The sequence below is a fragment of the Carettochelys insculpta genome, chromosome 3 (genome assembly GCF_033958435.1).
Source record: "Carettochelys insculpta isolate YL-2023 chromosome 3, ASM3395843v1, whole genome shotgun sequence".
NCBI lineage: Eukaryota > Metazoa > Chordata > Testudines > Carettochelyidae > Carettochelys > Carettochelys insculpta.
Genome location: NC_134139.1, coordinates 112119011 through 112136173, shown reverse-complemented (window position 1 = coordinate 112136173; position 17163 = coordinate 112119011). Strand labels below are relative to the sequence as shown.

At 43.6% G+C, this 17163-nt stretch overlaps 1 protein-coding gene across 1 annotated transcript; it reads left to right on the top strand.

Moving 5' to 3' along the window:
• Positions 1-403: 403 nt before the first annotated feature.
• CENPW (centromere protein W) lies at positions 404-14813 on the top strand. The gene is made up of 3 exons (XM_074988782.1): positions 404-543; positions 12128-12241; positions 13720-14813. The coding sequence occupies exons 1-3, from the start codon at positions 442-444 to the stop codon at positions 13744-13746; spliced, it is 243 nt and encodes an 80-aa protein (XP_074844883.1). The 5' UTR covers positions 404-441; the 3' UTR covers positions 13747-14813.
• Positions 14814-17163: the final 2350 nt, after the last annotated feature.

Below are 17163 nucleotides of genomic sequence, written 5' to 3'. Positions count from 1 at the left end.
CTGAGCCAACTTTAAACCCTGCATATACTGGAAACGTTTCCAGTCTGGGGGTGCTGCACCTCTCAGGTGGGGCTCTGGGCCTTGTCAGCTCGCTCGTAACCGCCTTGGGTTAAGGCTGTCCAGCAGGCGAGAACGACTCCGTTTCCCAGGGCCAGGGCAGGTGCACCTGCCCGCGCCTTGGTCACACCTGCGGGAACGCGCCCACCAGGACCGAGGGGCAGCAGGACCGCGCCTCGCCGCAGCCCTGTAGCGCGCGCGCGCGCGCACGCGCTCGTCACACAGAGGCTAAGGGGGCGGAGCCTTCGCAGCGGGAGGGGGCGGTTACGTCACAGGCGGCCTGTTGCGGCTGCGCGGCGGCGGATTCGAACGCTGCGGCAGGAGCGGAAGGGACGTTGAAGCGGCCTGGTGCGCGCGGCGGCAGGGAGGAGGAGGAGGAGGAGGATGAGGATGAGGATGAAGCGAGCTGCGCCCCGCAGTACCTTGCGGAAACTAATAAAGAGGCACAAGCCCCAGCTTCGTCTGGCGGCCAACGCCGACCTGCTGGTGAGGGGAAGGGAGTGTCTCAGGGACCAGCCTCTGCCCTAGCAGTCCCGCTCCCCTCCGCCAGCGGCTGTGAGCTGCAGCGATGGGGCAGCTCACCCGTGTCTGTGTGTGTGTGTGTGTGTGTGTGTGTGTGTGTGTGTGTGTGTGTGTGTGTGTGTGTGTGTGTGTGAGAGAGAGAGAGAGAGAGAGAGAGAGAGAGAGAGAGAGAGAGAGAGAGTGAGAGAGTGTGTGTTTTCCTCCCTCGCCCCATCTGGCAGAGTGTGTCTGGTCCCTTATTGCTCCGGAAGTGTGGTTAACTCCAGAGTGGTACTGCCACTGTCCCACTTGTGCGCGTGGCACAGGTAATTTCGTGGCTGTTGGGGGTCTGTGCTCGGGAGAAGGAGGCATTACAAAGTACTGTGTCATCGGGGCACGAAATTGGCTGTCATATTTCTTATGTGTAGGCACATAAATGGCTGGTGGTAGCACACACAAGCTAATGAAAAATGGCAGTCACTATTTGCACATATGTGAAATAAGAGAAGTGCACTTGGATCACTGTATTTAGTTTAAGCAGTGGTTCTTAACCTGGGGTGCATGGTGTCCTTTCTGGGGAGTGAGATATGCTAGATTTGTTTAGAAGTTGAATCATCAAAAACAAATTAAGCACAGGCACGTAAGTACAACTACTTTGTTACATCAAACCTATGTATTTATTAGCAAATACATCTTTTAATGATTACTGTAATATAGAAACAAAAATTTGTTTTGAAGTTTTTAAGCTAATTGTAGTGAAATTATCTTGTTACAAAATACAGTGTAATGCAACATTGTGGGGTGTTTCTTGACTCATGCATGGATGATGATGTGGCAGCGCAGCTGCTTTGTTTGAATTCAGTTAACTGCGAACTGCTAGCGTGCCGGTTACAGTTTACTTCCACAGCAAATCTGCAACATCTCTGGGTAGTACTTGCGTGTTTTTGTATGCCTACTATACTATTGTTGTGGCGAATAATAACATAAAACTATTTTACATATAATTAATATGCATTTAAAAATGTATAGATCCTCCCATCATCAATTTTTATTTTTGATAAGGGGTGCGAACATATTTTGAGAACCAAAGGAGTGCAGATGGCAGTAAAGGTTGAGAACCACTGAATTTCAGGGTATATACTTTATGTATACTGACCTGTGATGACTTGTGTTTCAAAGGTGATAATCAGGGTGAAAGTAACTTAAGTTTCTTACAGGTACTGTCTTATCACACACCTGCCCCTCCTCCCCTTGGGGACCAGGGGGTGGTTGGGGGAGTTGCGATATGACACTACTTTTAAGAAACTTGTGTGTGGTGGAGTATGTGTGTTTTGGGGGTGGGGCTCAAGACAGAGGTTTGAAGTGTAGTGGGATGCAGGACTCAGAGCTGGGTGTGCGTGATGGTGTGTGGGGGAGAGCATGGGAGACCTTGGAGCTGGGTTTCCTGCTGCTACTGAAGGGCTGTGACTTCAGGAGATAGCCTTATTGAGCAGGATCATTTTGTTTAAGCATGCTCAGTGCACCCTAGGTAGCTAATGCCGTCAGACAGCAGTTTTCAACACTACATGCTATATTTTGGAAAGGGGGACTTAAGACAAATGAGTATCATGTCAATATCATCTTGCTGTTATGGGTTTGTGATTAACTGTCAGTTGACCGAAGGTTGGTTAATAACATAGATGCACTGCATATGGACCTTAAATTCTGCATCTTCTGTTAGAGACTTGAATAATTTAATCCTGAAATTGAGGAATGGAGTGCACTTTCTCTAGTAATTTGAAATGTGCGAGGTATCAGGATTTCCAAGATTTGATCATGCTGTATGTAGAATAAGTATGTTTGGAAGAGTACATGGAGGTAGGAGTAAGAAGTCAGACCTCTACAGCAGGATTTTCTGAAAATGGGGGTTAATGGAGTTATGTAGAGGCTGGGGTGTATGGATAGTTTGGTCTCATTACTTGCTGTAGTGGTAGAGGGCAGGATGTCAGGAAAGGAAGTGTGACAACAGCTGTTTGTCATCTAAAGATCTTCCTACATTAGCTGGTCAGTCGGGCTTTAGGTGAGCGTGGGCAAGTAAAACAAAGCTGTCCTCATGCACAGAGAATCTGAGTCAATAGTGTGTGGGATGAGATTTGAATCTTTTCATATGGATTTGGAAGTGTTTTTCTGTTTGTAAATATCTTATTTTAGAGGTGTAGGTTGAGGATTTGTTTGAATGCAGAAATGCAAATTATTACACATTTATATTCACAATGTTTCACTTTAAATTCAAAATCAGTATATTGTAAGCAGGGAATTTGGCAGCATTCGTGAGGCTGGAATTTAGCATCTGAGCAGATAGATATAGATATACCAAATTAAAGTAGAAATAATAGAAAATGGCTATTGCCCATAACATTAGTTGCTTGCTTAAAACCATAAAGGGAAGACTCAGTGTTCAGAATATATTTAACTAATCATGCTTCCAAATTTTAATGTTAACATATTTAGTCATTGAATATTCTTGCTTTGTAAGCAGTCATCCTTTTTCTCCGTATTTTTTTTTTAGAAGGAATATCTAAGGGTGGTGACCATCAACCAGTGATACCCGTAAGAACCCTTTTGGCTACTGCTACTACTTTCTAGCAATAATTACTATTAATTGATGAGTAAAAACCAAACAGTTGATATGCCTGGATGTACATTGGATTCTAACAGGGCACAGATACCGTGGTATAACTGTGTCCTTTACCTAACAAGACTTGAAAATTGTCTTCTGGCTTTTCTATATCAGATAGTATTTGGCTTGTCTTTTTCAACAATCATCACCTAATTTAGGGAGGATAGGTTGCACATTCCAGCTATGAGAAGAACTATTACCTATTTCCTGAACAAGAATAAGGGCTAGGTTCTCAAAAGGATTTACGTGCCTAGCTGCCACTTGAGGTACCTGAATCTCAGTATCAGGCTGCACTGGGATTCACAATATGCTGCTCAGCTGCTACCTAGCTTGTAGTTGCCTGCATTTCTGCGCATCTTCCTGTGAGCTGTAGCCCCATGTCAGACTTCCAGACCCCCTAAACTCCATTGTTGAAGGACCTGAAGAAAGAGAAGTGTTCATTTGTATAACTTCACGGGGGAGGGGGTCGGGGCTGATCTGATAAGTCTTCCCGGAACTTGGCTGCTAGATCAGGCCCCTGTTAGTGAGCTTGCACAAAATGTCTAGGGATAAGAGGAGAGGGACCTACACCATATTTATTATCCTGATGGTTAGGTTCTGACCTAGGGTGATGGGGGGCCTATCACTTGTACCACATTTTGAGAGGCAGCGCCCTCTGCGTCTCCTGTTGATGCTATTGTCATAGGTATTTGGCGAATATATTCTGAGGCTGATGGCTTAGTCGTGTAACGCAAAGATTTCCAAACTAGAGGTAAACTCCTGTACTTATATGCCTATCTCTGAAAGAGAGGTGCAGCTTAGTATACATCTCCTTGGTTTAGTATCTTCTGTTGGTAAAGTATGCTAGTTGTTGTGAATTCCATTCTGAGGTGCCTATCTCTCCCTTTGTATTGTGTATGGAGCCTGCACTTCTAACCCAGGTTTTGTGAATCCCAATGGCTTTTTTTAAATGCCTAAAAGTTAGGCCTTGGCCTAGTCTCTTTTTTTTTTTTTTCCCCCCCCAAAAGTGAGCTTTTCAAATTATTTCTGAAATGTTTACCATTTTTATTGGTTTTATGGAGGAGCACCCTGCTTTTACTTAAGCCTTGACAACTCTTTTTATGCTTAAACGCTGTGTCTACACATGCCCCTCCCTTTCAAAAAGGGCATGTTAGTGAGGCACTTTGAAACAGGTTAATAAAGTACTGACATGCATATTTAGTGCCTCATTAGCATAATGGCAGCAGTTCACACTTCGGAAGTGCTGCTTTAAAAACACTGGCTGTATAGATGCAGGCACTTCAAAATAAGCGCCACACTTCTAAATTCCCTTATTACCAAAATGAATTGAGAATAAGGGAGTTTAGAAGTTTGTGGTTTATTTTGACGTGTCCACATCTGTACAGCCAGTCTGCATTTTGAAAGCAGCACTTTTGAAGTGTGATTGGCTGCTGTTATGCTAATAAGGCACTGAATATGCATATCAGCCCCTCATTAACCTGTTCTGAAAGGGAGGGGCATGTATAGACACAGCCTATATGTTTTCCAAATCTCTGATTGCAGGGAAAAACTTCTTAAAACTGGCAAAATATTTCTATTAAAATAAGAGAAGAACACAGACAAACAGTGAAAGAAACACTGTTTAAAGATGTCTTTAAAATGAAAACTTTCACCTTTTATTACTACAGTGAAGAGTAGATGTTCACAGAAGGAATTTTTAGTGTTTTTTTAACAAAATTGAAATGTGGAAAGTTTGTGTAGTTACAATTTTTAAGAAGTTTAATCTTCAAGTTGATATGTTCAATAATCCAGGTTCATACACTAAGCATTTTGGTGCCACTACTGTTTAAATGGTTCAGATATTCTCTGCATGAGTAGTTAAACATTTTAATCAAATTAGAAATGGCTTTGATAATTTGCCAAGCAAACCTGCAAGAATGTACTATATAAAAAACAGACATATTTTTGTAAGGTTGGCATGGTTTGGAAATATCTGTTGCATATTAGTACTTCTGGAGTTCAGCATATTAAAAGAAATTCATCCATGTGGTACGCAAGCATTAAAATATGCTTGTTTTCAACAGTAGATCCTCTGTGTGTATTGAATGTCAATTACCAAAACATTTCCAGGAAACAAACTCTGAATTGTATCTTTTTTTCTTAATAATAATTTTATAGCTTTGCAAAGCAGTTACATGGAGAAAATAACCAAGAAATTGCTTTTATGTTTTATGCTTACATGACATGAAGGAAATATTTAATAGGCATATTCCCGTGGCCTTTTCTAAACTTTGGCTATGTCTGCACTAGCCCAAAATTTTGAAATGGCTATGCAAATGCCCATTTTGAAGTTTTGGGCTAGTGTAGACACAGCCTTTCTGTTTGAGAATGAGTTTATCTTTTAGATGTTGAATAAACCACATTAGAGAGAGTCTTTTATTTATCTTCTAGATGAACGCTGTTAGGCATTTCGCCCTATTTTTAAAATTTAACTGTTAGTCAAAACGATTTTTAAAAATTTTCTATCTATTATCCTATATCAGTTTTAAACTAAGTCTCTTAGAATAACACCTCTGCAGTAGAAAATAAGTGTATAGTGGGACATAATGGCTACATCTACCCTAGGGGAAAACTTTGAAATGGCCATGCAAATGGCCAAATTGGAGGATACTAAGGAGTTACTGAAATGAATATTTAGTGCCTCATTAGTATTCTCCGATTTGGCCTGTAGCATGGCTGTTTTCAAGTTTTCCCCTAGTGTAGATGTAGCCAATATTTCAAATGTGTGTCAGTTTACAGCTGCAAACTTAGACCCGTCAGCCCTTCATCCATGACAGAATTTCCATCACTGTCAATGGAGATTACACATGGGGATCATGGGAAGTGTATAATAGTCTTAATTGTTCTCTATTAATATTATAAGAGTGAGTTTATTCAAGTAGTCCTTTGAAATGAATAGGGCCACTTGTGAATAAATTTTGGGAGGATTAAGCATCTGGTGAATGGTTATGTTAAACTACAATCTGTACTTTAGCTTCTCTTTTCTTTTCTCATCCTTTACATTTATCAAGAAGTGAATTTTTAATCACCTGTCTAACACTTGCATCTTATGATTTAAAAAGCATCTTTAAAAAGTTGTTTGTCTTGATAGGGGTTATTTTATTGATTATTGGGGGTATATTTTGTCCTATGTTTTGAGATCTGTTTGGTGCAAGGAGATTTGGGGAAGTTTGAGGGAGACTTATGGCTTCCTTATTCTGTTGGTTTGTTTATGCCAATCTGAGCATAAGTTAGACTGTCTGCACTTTCACCTTGGTATAATTTGTTGCTTGGTGTGTAGAAAAAGCCACCTTCTGAGTGATGAATATTACACCAATGTAAATGCTGGAGTGGACAGTGCTATGTCACCATGAGAGCTTCTCTCATGTTCAGGGGCTGGAGTAATTAAACCAGGGTGTCCTACAGACTTGCACAGGACCTGGCAAGGGGTGGGTGGGTGTGTGTGGCAGGGGAGGTGGGCTCCAGGCCCTGGGAGGAGGTGGAGCTTTGGGCAGAAGGGGAGATACTGGGGGCTAGCGTTCTCCAGTCAAACCTTCAGTGCTACATGGTATGTGTCATCCAGGGCTCCAGCAGTGTTTTCATGTGCTCTGGGCACTGCCATTGCTGCTGCAGCAGTGGCTGGCAACTCTTGGCCCTTTTAAATCACTGAGTCCCCTTCATTCCGCTTCTTCCACTACAGTTGGTGAATCTGGTTGAAGCATATGGGAGAGCTGTCCCCTCAAGTTAGAGCAGCTACATTAGAGTCTACAGTGATGCAGCTGTGTTTGTCAGGCTGTGCAAGCTGTCTAATGCAGCCATAGCCTGAGGTCTGTGTATTAATGGTGCAGTATGCCAGTTGAGTATTAAACAGAGCACTGTCCCTTCATTAATGTCATCTGTGATAATGACAGGATGTGAGGAGGTCACTTCATCTGACATAGGAGATAATTGCTGCTGCTTTGCACTGCAGGACTGGAAGTGAGAATCTTGGGCTACCAAGGGAAGAAATTTCCAGACTAGTTTGTGGACTATACTTGGTGATGGCAGAGAAGAGTTAACTGGTCATGTGGTACTAATTGCTGCTCCCCTTCCCCTGCAACTCCCCAACTACTGAAGAATGATCAGATAAAGAAAATACCTCTGAAAATAATTGTAGGTAAATATTCAGCAGAAAGTCAGAGGGTTCTAGAGTGATTAATAAAATCACCTGCATTTTTCTTTAATTGTTTTTATTTACTGCTAAACTAAATGGCTATGTCTACGCTAGAATTTTGTCAACAAAACTGAAATTTTGTTGACAAAACTCATGGTGCAGCAAACGTGGCACTTCTGTTGATAGCCTTCTGCCTCTCTCAGCAGAATCTGTTGATAGAAAGGCAGTGTGAATGCTCTGTGGGGGGCCTTCTGTTGACAGGTAAATCCTTCATGGCACCAGCCAGAATGCCCAGGGAAATACCCTGTCCACCGCAGCACAGCTCTATGCTCCCTGCCTTCAGCCAGTCCTAAAGCTACAAGGAGACCTGAAGACTTTGTGGCAGGAAGCTGAGATCATGCAAACAGCAGAGCCACAAGCTGCTGTGCAACATGCTCTCACAGTCACTCCCTACACCCAATTCCACTCAGGTGGCCACAACACTGCTGCCTTGCGACCCCCTGGGGCCCTCCAGGGAGCCTCAGGAGGGGTTCCAGGAACCCCCTGGGGCACAAAATGCTAGGCTCCTTCTTGCACTGGGCCAGAGATCAAGGACCTCCTCAGTCTCCGGGCTGAAGAGGACATTGTGTCGTACCTCTTCGCAAAGAAGTGCAATGCCTCAGCATACCTCTGGCAAGTCACCAGCCTCACAGACAGAGGCCACCCTATCCACACCATGGAGCAGATGCAGGCAAAGGTAAAAGAGCTCTGGCAGGGGTACAACTAGGCCCAGAACAATTGCTGGAAGTCAGGGGCAGGACCCGCAACTTGCCTCTACTTCGAGGAGCTCTACCAGCTCCTGAGGGGTGAGGATGGCTTGCTCCCTCCCAAGCCCCCAACTGCCACTCTGGAAACTGCAGAGGAGGTCCCTAACTGCTGCTGGAGCCAGAAGAAGAGCAGCAGCCCAGGACACAGCAGGAGTCAGACATGGGGTCCGAGCCCAGCGAGGGCATGTTGGTTATCATCCAGGACTCTGGCCTCTCCAGCCAAGCCACATCCAGGGCATCTCTTTACCTCTTTGAGGGGCCCACCAGTAAGTATACTGTGTGTCAGATGCCCCAGGACATGACGGGCGGGAGGCGGTGCAGACAGGGCGTGTCACGGCGCTTGGTAGTCTGGCTGAGGTGGGAGCTCATGCTGTGGTCCAAACAAGTGCAACCATGTGCAAAGCAGTGCCTCCCCCCAGGGCATGGGCACCGGCCTGCTGCCGGCTGGATGAGCCTCAGGCCCTGGGAGAGGGGAGCCCACCAGCCCTTGCCACAGCTGGAAGTAGGCCAGCCATGCCACCGAGGAGTGTGGTTCCCAGCATATGGGCATGCCCACATGCAGGAGTCAGCACCTGTGGATGGTGCTGTAGCCGAATGTGTGAGAGGGGGAGCAGCGAGGGCCAAACTCCCTCTGGCCCACCCATGCAGGCACCCCTTTGTGGCTGGACACCCCTATTGACTGCTAGGTCTTTGAGCAAGGGGCACAATGGTCAGCCCAGTCTGCGAGGCACCACATAGTCCCCATGAGGCAGAGCACACGTGCCTGTGCTCCTGGAACATGCCTGTCCCTTCACCCTGGGGAGTGGTGGTTGCTGCTCATGGTGGGTTGGGGGCATGTGCTGTGGTAATGACTCAGTCTTTCCTCCTCCTCTTCCTTTATAGATGCACCAGCCAAGGGCAGGGACACCCCCTGTCTGCCTGCCAGGGCCTTCCAGCCTCATCCTGCAATTGGAGAGAGCCAGCCTAGAACATGAGAGAGCTGGCATTCCGCCATTGTGGGAGCAGGCCTGTGAAGGAGAGGCCATTGCCCGCCTGATGAGGACTCCCTCAGTGTGCACACTGCAGCCTTCTGGAGGCTCATTGACTTCCTGGAGTGGCAGGTGTGGCAACAGGAGTGGCAGACACAGGCCTGGGACCAACTCGTGGCCTGCTTCAATGCTGCCACAGCCATCTGGCAGGCCCTGTTGGCTCAGGCACCTTTCGCTGCTGGCCCTGCTGGTCCCCCCTCCTCCAGCTGCCCTGCCCCAGGCATACTGCAGCTAATGCAGTGGGTGATGGCCATGGCTGGTGCCCCTGCTCCCCAGGCCTCCCCCCCCCGCCCACCCCAGGCATGCTTGCTCTCCTTGCCTTCCAGCCCTCCCACTTCCCTGGCCAAACCAGACCCTGCCGCAGCTCTCCCACTTCCATAGTTCCCTATGTTACTGGCCCCAACCCAGCCTTGAGGGGGACCCCAGGCCCATGGTGGGAGGGGATCCTGAGACTGATGCTGCTTGGGGTCCTGCTCTCCCACGAGGTCATGGCCCCCCACCCCTCCTTGGACTGATGCCCCCACCATGCTGTATATATTAGCTTTTGCCATGTTTATTTTCCACACATTCATATTTTTTTAGTAAACAAGTTGTTTGATCACCACCCCAACATCTCTCTCTATTCGGAAGGGGTTGGGAAGGGGTGAGTAGGTCGAGGGAGGGGTTGTGGTAGGCCGAGGGTATGGCTGTGGGCTCAAGGCTCCTGCTGGGGGTACCCTGTGGTGTCTTGCTGGGATCCTTATGTGAAGCTTTCCCATAGGGCCTTCCAGATCCACACCCTATCCCTGTGGGCTTGGAGGACCAGAGCTGTGCCTGTCTGCTCATAGCTGAGACTGGTGTCTGCCCCCCAACCTGGGAGGAAGGCCTCCCCATTCCCCTTCACAGTGTTGTGCAGGTCACAACATGCAGCCACTACCTGAGGGACATTGTGTTCTCCCAACTCTAGCTGGGTCAGGAGGCACGTAAAACATGCCTTTAGGCAGTCAAAAGCACGCTCACCCTGGTTCCGTGCCTGGTTTAGGTGGGTATTACACATGCCTTGGTTTGGGTCCAAGTGGCCAGTGTACGGCCTCATGAGCCAGGGCGTGAGGGGCTAGGTAGCATCCCCCACCATATACAATGGCATGTCCATGTCCCTGACTGCCAGCTCCTGGGGGGGGTGCGTAGGTGCCCACCTCCATCTTCCATCATAGGCCAGAGTTGCGGAACATCCATGTGTCACGTGCCCAGCCCGACCACCCGATGTACATGTCTGGGAACTGCACCTGGTGGTCAACAAGGGCTTGCAGCACAATGGAGTAGTATCCCTTGTGGTTGATGAACCGGGCCATGCTGTGGTCCAGAGCGTGAATAAAGATGTGGGTCTTGTCAACTGCCCCGAAGTAGCTGAACCCCAGTACGGCAGAGCTGGCCAAGACCTTGTCCAGATCTGCATGGTGGGCGACCCTCCAGAGCAGAATGGCGTTGATCACTGTCATGACCTGCAAGAGGAGGAGATCAAACACGCATGAGGGACTGAGAGAGGCCGTGGGCTCTGGTGGGGTCCCCATCCCCCTCTTGCCCCCTCCCTTCTGAGCTCTCCAGGTGCCCCGCTCCAAGAGGCGTCCCCCCCCCCAAGTAGCAGCAGGTCTGTGTCAATGGGAGGGTACAGTCCTCCGGGACAAGGCTTCCTCCCCAACTCCACCTTTTGCACCCCTGACCCCGCTCTCCACAGATCCCTTTGGTGCCTTACCTGTCCCAATGGTGGACTTTCCAACACCAAACTGGTTGTCAATGTGGTGGTAAACTTCCAGAGGGCAGTGGCGACCCACTTCCGGGTTTCCAGTCTGCAGAGGGCAGGAACAATCCAAGTGTAGAGCTCCAGGAAGGTGTCCTTTCTCATTCTGAAATTCTGGAGCCACTGCTGTTCATCCCACTGCCACATGACGCGAAGGTCCCAACAGTCAGCACTGGTGCTGTACCTCCAGACCCACCTGATTACCCAGTGAGTGGTGGGCATGGCTTGGGGCACCCAGGGCATCCTTGATACCAGTGGCAGGTGCATCTCCCCCAGAGGAGGCAGAGGACAGCTGTGATAAAGCTGAGCAGCACCTCAAGCAGCTGTGAGTGGGTCCAGTGCAAGCCTGGGGACTGCTCTGGCACCATGGCTATCTGGAAGGAGCAAGCTCTCAGAAAATATGTGAGCGCTGCAGTACCTATGCTGTCTGTCAATGAGGCAGGCAAGCCTTAGCGTGGGCAAGGAATGTGAGTGGGGAGGGCCCTTTAAGAGCATGCCTGGCATGGGCTTCTGGAAAGGCTTGCCAGCTGTGTGACAGGATACCGGGGCCTGCTCTGTCAAGAAAGCAGCCAGGCATTCTGGCTGCTCTCTGTCGACAGTGATCCACTTTGCTGTGTGGACGTGATCTGTCCACAGAAGTTTTATCGGAAGAACTCTTCCAATAGTGACTCTTGTTGACAGATCGCTCTACTGTAGAGGTAGCCAATGAGTACATGGAGTGACTTGTCCATTCAAACCTAGTTATAGGCAAGACTTTTTTAGGAAAGAGTTGGGACATACCAAAATATACATAGGAGCAAATATTATGCCGTGTGTGTGCCCATGCACGCATGTGCATGACTTTTTTTTTTTTTTAGTACAGACATTTTTAAAAAAGTTTGACAAAATGGAAGTTGTTTGTACTGAAAACTTTTGTAGCAAGAAATGTTCAGGTCTAGGAAATCAAACTGTAGCTAAGTCAAAAGGGGATTTTGGAAACTCCTTCCCACAAATTCAGATATATTTTGCTACATCATTTGAGATAAAGGATTGAGCCTTTTTTAAAATAATTTGCTAAATCAGCATAAATTGTTTATAAGCATGTTGTTAGAAACCTACTTAACTGCATTGCTGTTTTGGTTTTCAAAGGTGCATTTGAGCTTCTTACAGTTTCTTCACCGATTAGCAGAAGAAGCCAGGGCAAATGCATTCAAGAACAAGAGTAAAATAATTAAACCTGAACATACCGTAGCAGCAGCCAAGGTAAAAAAAAAAAAAAAAAAAAAAAAAAAAAAAAAAAATTGAAATTTCTCTCTCCTTTTATTTAAACATTTGTACAACCTTATTTATATTTTTTTACTATTAAAAAAGGGTATACAAAGGATTCAAAAATAAAGATTTCTAGAGTAATGCTATCTTTGCCATGTGTTTTTATGTGTAAACAGAAGTTTAAAAAAAAACACTCTATCTTAATCCTCTGGGCCCTGTAAGAATAACAAATCACAATGCTTGTAAAATCCACTACAATAACATCATAAAAACTGCCTGCACCTCAACATACTCCCCATCTCTTCCCCCCAGATTTAAAACCCTTCTTCCAAAACAAAGAATTTCCATGCCCTTCATTTTCTCAGTGTGGGGTGTGATGAAAATATGGACTCTTCAAAACCAATGACAGGATCAAGTTCCATAGTGGCAGGGTGTTTGTGGAACTTGTTTTTATATCAAGGGAGATGTAAGATGAGTGGCTCTGTTGATCTTAACTACAAGAATATGTCAGTCTGTTGCCACAAGAGAGGTGAGGAATATTAGCTTGATCCTAAGCTGTGCAAGTGGTGTGAGAGCGCTTCAGAAGTAGATATTCCTAAACTGCTGCTTGCTGTTTCATGCAAACGTCAGTAGAGGGCATCTCCTTCCAATCCTAGACAACCTGTTGTTTCCTTCTTTCCCTGGACCCTGCCCTGTTGCCTTTAGCCAAGGGAAGCACTGTGTAGAGAGCAGGAGAGGAACACTTGACTGAATCAGGCCTCATCAAAAACTCTTCCTTTCTTTCTCTCGTGCATCTTCTTTAGTAGGGCTGAGCAAAATGGAAAAATGATGCCAGTTGGCTTTACAAGTTTGGAGACCCTTTAGCCCATGCTTGTTAAATCTTCTAGTCCTACTTCTCGCGTAAAATTTTAGCCAGATATATTTCTGCTATTGTGTTTAATACAAAATACAGCTGTGCAATGTGCCATTTTAAATATTGCAGTTGGTATCTTGTACATTTTAAATCTTAACAGTGTAACTTTAACATTAAATACCTGCTCTTTCGTTTTTCTAAATGAAAACATGGAAACAGAATAAATTGCCTCGGTTTAATTGTTAACACTTAGGTGGTCCAAATTGAGCTGAGAAGTAAGTTGCTCAATGTAGAACAAAAATGTCCATTGCATAAATTATAAAAAAAGCCAATATGAAGCATTACAAACAAAAAGTGTAGTGTAGTCACAGCGGCACTACAGTCACATTTATAACTTTTTGTGCTATCTGGATATAATGAGGTAAAAGGATTAAGCTATGCAGTAAGAGGTTTGCAGAACTATTGATGCTTCTAGGTGGTTTCTAGAAAATACTTGTTTTAGGAAGTTTTGCTTCTGAAATTCCATTTTGTGTTAAGTATGCTCTCTGATGTGAATTTCAATATAACTTTGAATCACAATGGGCGTATAAGTAATAAGTTTTTGCTTTCACTTTCACAGGTTATCTTAAAGAGGAGCAGAGGCTAAGAAATCAAGAAGTACACGAATCCTGCTTGCTTTACCCATTGTATTTTATTAACTTTTAAGTATCATGGCTAAGATCCTCAGTTGGTATAAATATGCATAATTTCATTGCAGTCTCTACAACTACAGTGCTTTACCTTTGTGGATTTGGAGCATGTTCTTAAGAAATGTACATGTTCATACCAGATAAGCATTTCTTTATACACTGTATCTTTTATCAAAGTTATGAGGCAAATGCTTAAGCGAGAGGGAGAGGTAGGATTTTTTTAATAATGTAAGTTTTTGGTTGCACCTTCACTAAAATAGTAGGAAAAGCATATAGCATTTCCTTTTCATGTATTCACTGAAATAGTTCTAATTAGACAGTGTTTCCCCTTATATTAATCGTCCTGAGAGATGTAGTAATAAGGAGTTTACTCTGAATGCCAGTTCAGTTCTTGTTATATGGACAAAATGCTGTCATCTTAAAGAAGCCTGACAGTCTGACAATGTTGTATTAAATACATTGGCTTGACAGTTTATAAAAGTGTTATTTCACATCCTTAATTCTTGAAAAACTTTAAAGACCATCACAAGTTACTTTAATAAATATTGTGTATTTGGGGAGTGGTAATAGGATATAGAAGCTTTGTTTTTAGATGGTGCACTAATAGTGGTATGTGTTAAGTGAGCAGATGGCCTTAATTCAGGTCCTTGTGGATGAGTTCACATAAAAGCAACCACTACGACTGACACCAATTGCTAAGCTTGAAATTAGACCTAGAAGAGTTACCGAGGATCTGCAAGGCATAGACATGTTGCTTTCTGTACCCTTTTTTGTGTGGATTGAATCTCAGCACTGTGTGGACATGTATGTATTTTACATATATAATACTTCATTGTCACATCTGTCATTTTTATGTAATTAAACTTTTAAAAATGTAAACTTGTAAATTGTTCTTTCATGCAATTAGGCTTTGTGTTTTTGTGTGGTGTTTTATGATTTGTATAACATTAGTTAACAGTGCTTCATGTGTGCTTATCAGTAATTATTTTTCATAGAACAGAAAAATAAAGGCATTTTATTCAGTGATCATGTTTTGAATTTTTTTATACTGTTAAGATAAATTGAACAGCGGTTATACCAAATGAAAACATTCAGATCTAGGTAGTTCAAGCATTGTAGTAAAATTTTAAATCCACATGTATAATTGTAGCAGTAGCATGCTGCTTTCTACGTTTTAAATCCTGTATTCTAGTACAATTTGGGGGTATTTATGGCAAAACATATTCAGAGGTGTTTAAAAGTTTTATCCTTCACTGAAAACAGAGGGGGGATGTAAATTCTGTGGGATTTAGGTATTTCCTTTTGTTTTCTTGGTCTTCAAAACTCATTAGCTGGTGGATAGTGACAAATGGGAGAGGTGCTGTCCTTTCACCGTTCAGTTTCCTGTGCCACAGATTGAAGGGCCACCAGCTAAGGGTGGAAATGCTGAAGACTCCTTCTTTCTCCTCTGACTTTCTAGGGCCATTTGCTTGGTAGTTGGGAAGAGAAGGTGCTCCTGTACTTGCATTAATTTGTCTCTCTCTTTTCCTCTGCTTTATATTCACATCCGCAATGGAAGTGAGGGGGAAGATATGTGTAGGATAACAAAGTGTTAGGGAAAGTTGAGGAGACAGTAAGACATGAAGTAAGCAGAAGCAATGAATGGAGAGGGATCCAGTATGCCTTGGGCTTAATTTAAAAAGGTCTACATCAAAACCAAGTTTTCCAGTGTTGTCAGCTACTGTCTATCTGTCCTGATCATGGGGAGGCTTTCCCTGGGCGCTGTTCAGAAGATGATAATTTGGAAAATTTCTGCACCTGAATATCTGCCTAAACCCTACATATTAGCAAAATGTGCTGCTCTGTTATATAGTTATGTTAAAGTCAACTGCACTTTTTATAAAGAATTGTGAGGCAGAAATGGTATGAAGTATTGCAAGACGCTATATGTACCATGCATTTTAGAGAGTTGGTCTGTTTGTTCAGGAACTTCTAAATGGTAAGAGGATAGGACGATCAAAGTTGGTGTACAGCTTCCTCTTAAAACAATGTAAGGGTTTGGTTGTGCTAGGGAAACAGGATGTGCGTGGAATGGGATTGCTTCTCATAAGACCAAATGGAAATGAGACAGAATCACCAATCAAGTTGAGTCCTCCAAAACTGATATAACTGAGTGAATATTGAAAGAGACTGAACCAAGATAAGCCAGAAAAATAGGATGAATATGCAGTAATATTGATTCTCAATAAATGTTGCAGAAAAGAGCTAAAACAGAGAAACTTGGAATTATGCTCTGTTTTGGCACAGCTAAATCAATGCTTAAGGTTTGAAAAATAGAAAAAAGTTGACTATGCTTTTTTAAAAAAGGGCTATAATGAATGATAATAGTTTATAAGGAGGAAGAAAAAACATATTTGATAGAATTCTCATGTAAAAATTTACTAAAAAAATTAAATGGAAAAATTTTAAGTCCCTTTTTAAGAAATCTGAAATAAAAATTAACTTCTTAAAATAACACTTATTTAAATAAAAGGAAATGCTGAAGTGGTCATAATTTATTTTTATATTTTTGATATGTGATTAAAAGCATATTTTTGCAAAACATATGTACCCTGCAAGTAAAATAGATGTAAATCTGCCCTGTTTGCAATAAACAAAGTACAAGGTCAGTCCCTCAAAATTCCAGGAGCAGATCTGAAAACAGACTGCTTTGGATGTAGGCAACTGTATGTGGCTACATCAAGAGTGGGAAGTGGGGAGAAAAAATCTGCTTGTTCTAGCAACAGACAGAAAAAACTGCAAATATTGTCTACCAACAAGCTCTGTCAAATGTTTGAAACACTTAAATTCTATTATGAACTTTTCCTTAATTTTTGAAAAATACAATAATTTAAGTAAAACGTGCATTTTTCATTTTATTTAAATAAAATAATTAGTTTGAATTAAGGACTGAACAGTCAGGTAAATCTGCTAGTTCATATATAATGCACAAAAAGTACTCTATTTTGTGGTTGAAGAGTTTTATATGAACATATGTTACTGCAATAAACGTACACAACAGAAAGAGTTAAGGTGACAGGAACAACATTAACAGTGGCTTTTCCTACTTATTTTAAGGCTTAGTTGTACAACTATTTTTACATTCTCTTAAAATTCTTTTGTATTTGAAGTGTCATGGAACTTTGTAAAAGTTAGATCAGTTTCCTTTTGTAGCATCAAGCTTAGGAAGCATTGATGGCTTACCAGGATTGCTACTGGTAAATGGAAGTTCCAGATTTAAAAAATTATCTGACTGAACTTGCTTACATTCTGTTCCATGTATGTTAAGGACACAGAAAGAAGTCACTCTTATAAAGCTTAGCAGCTTCTCTAACAGGGAGAAAAAGCAACACACT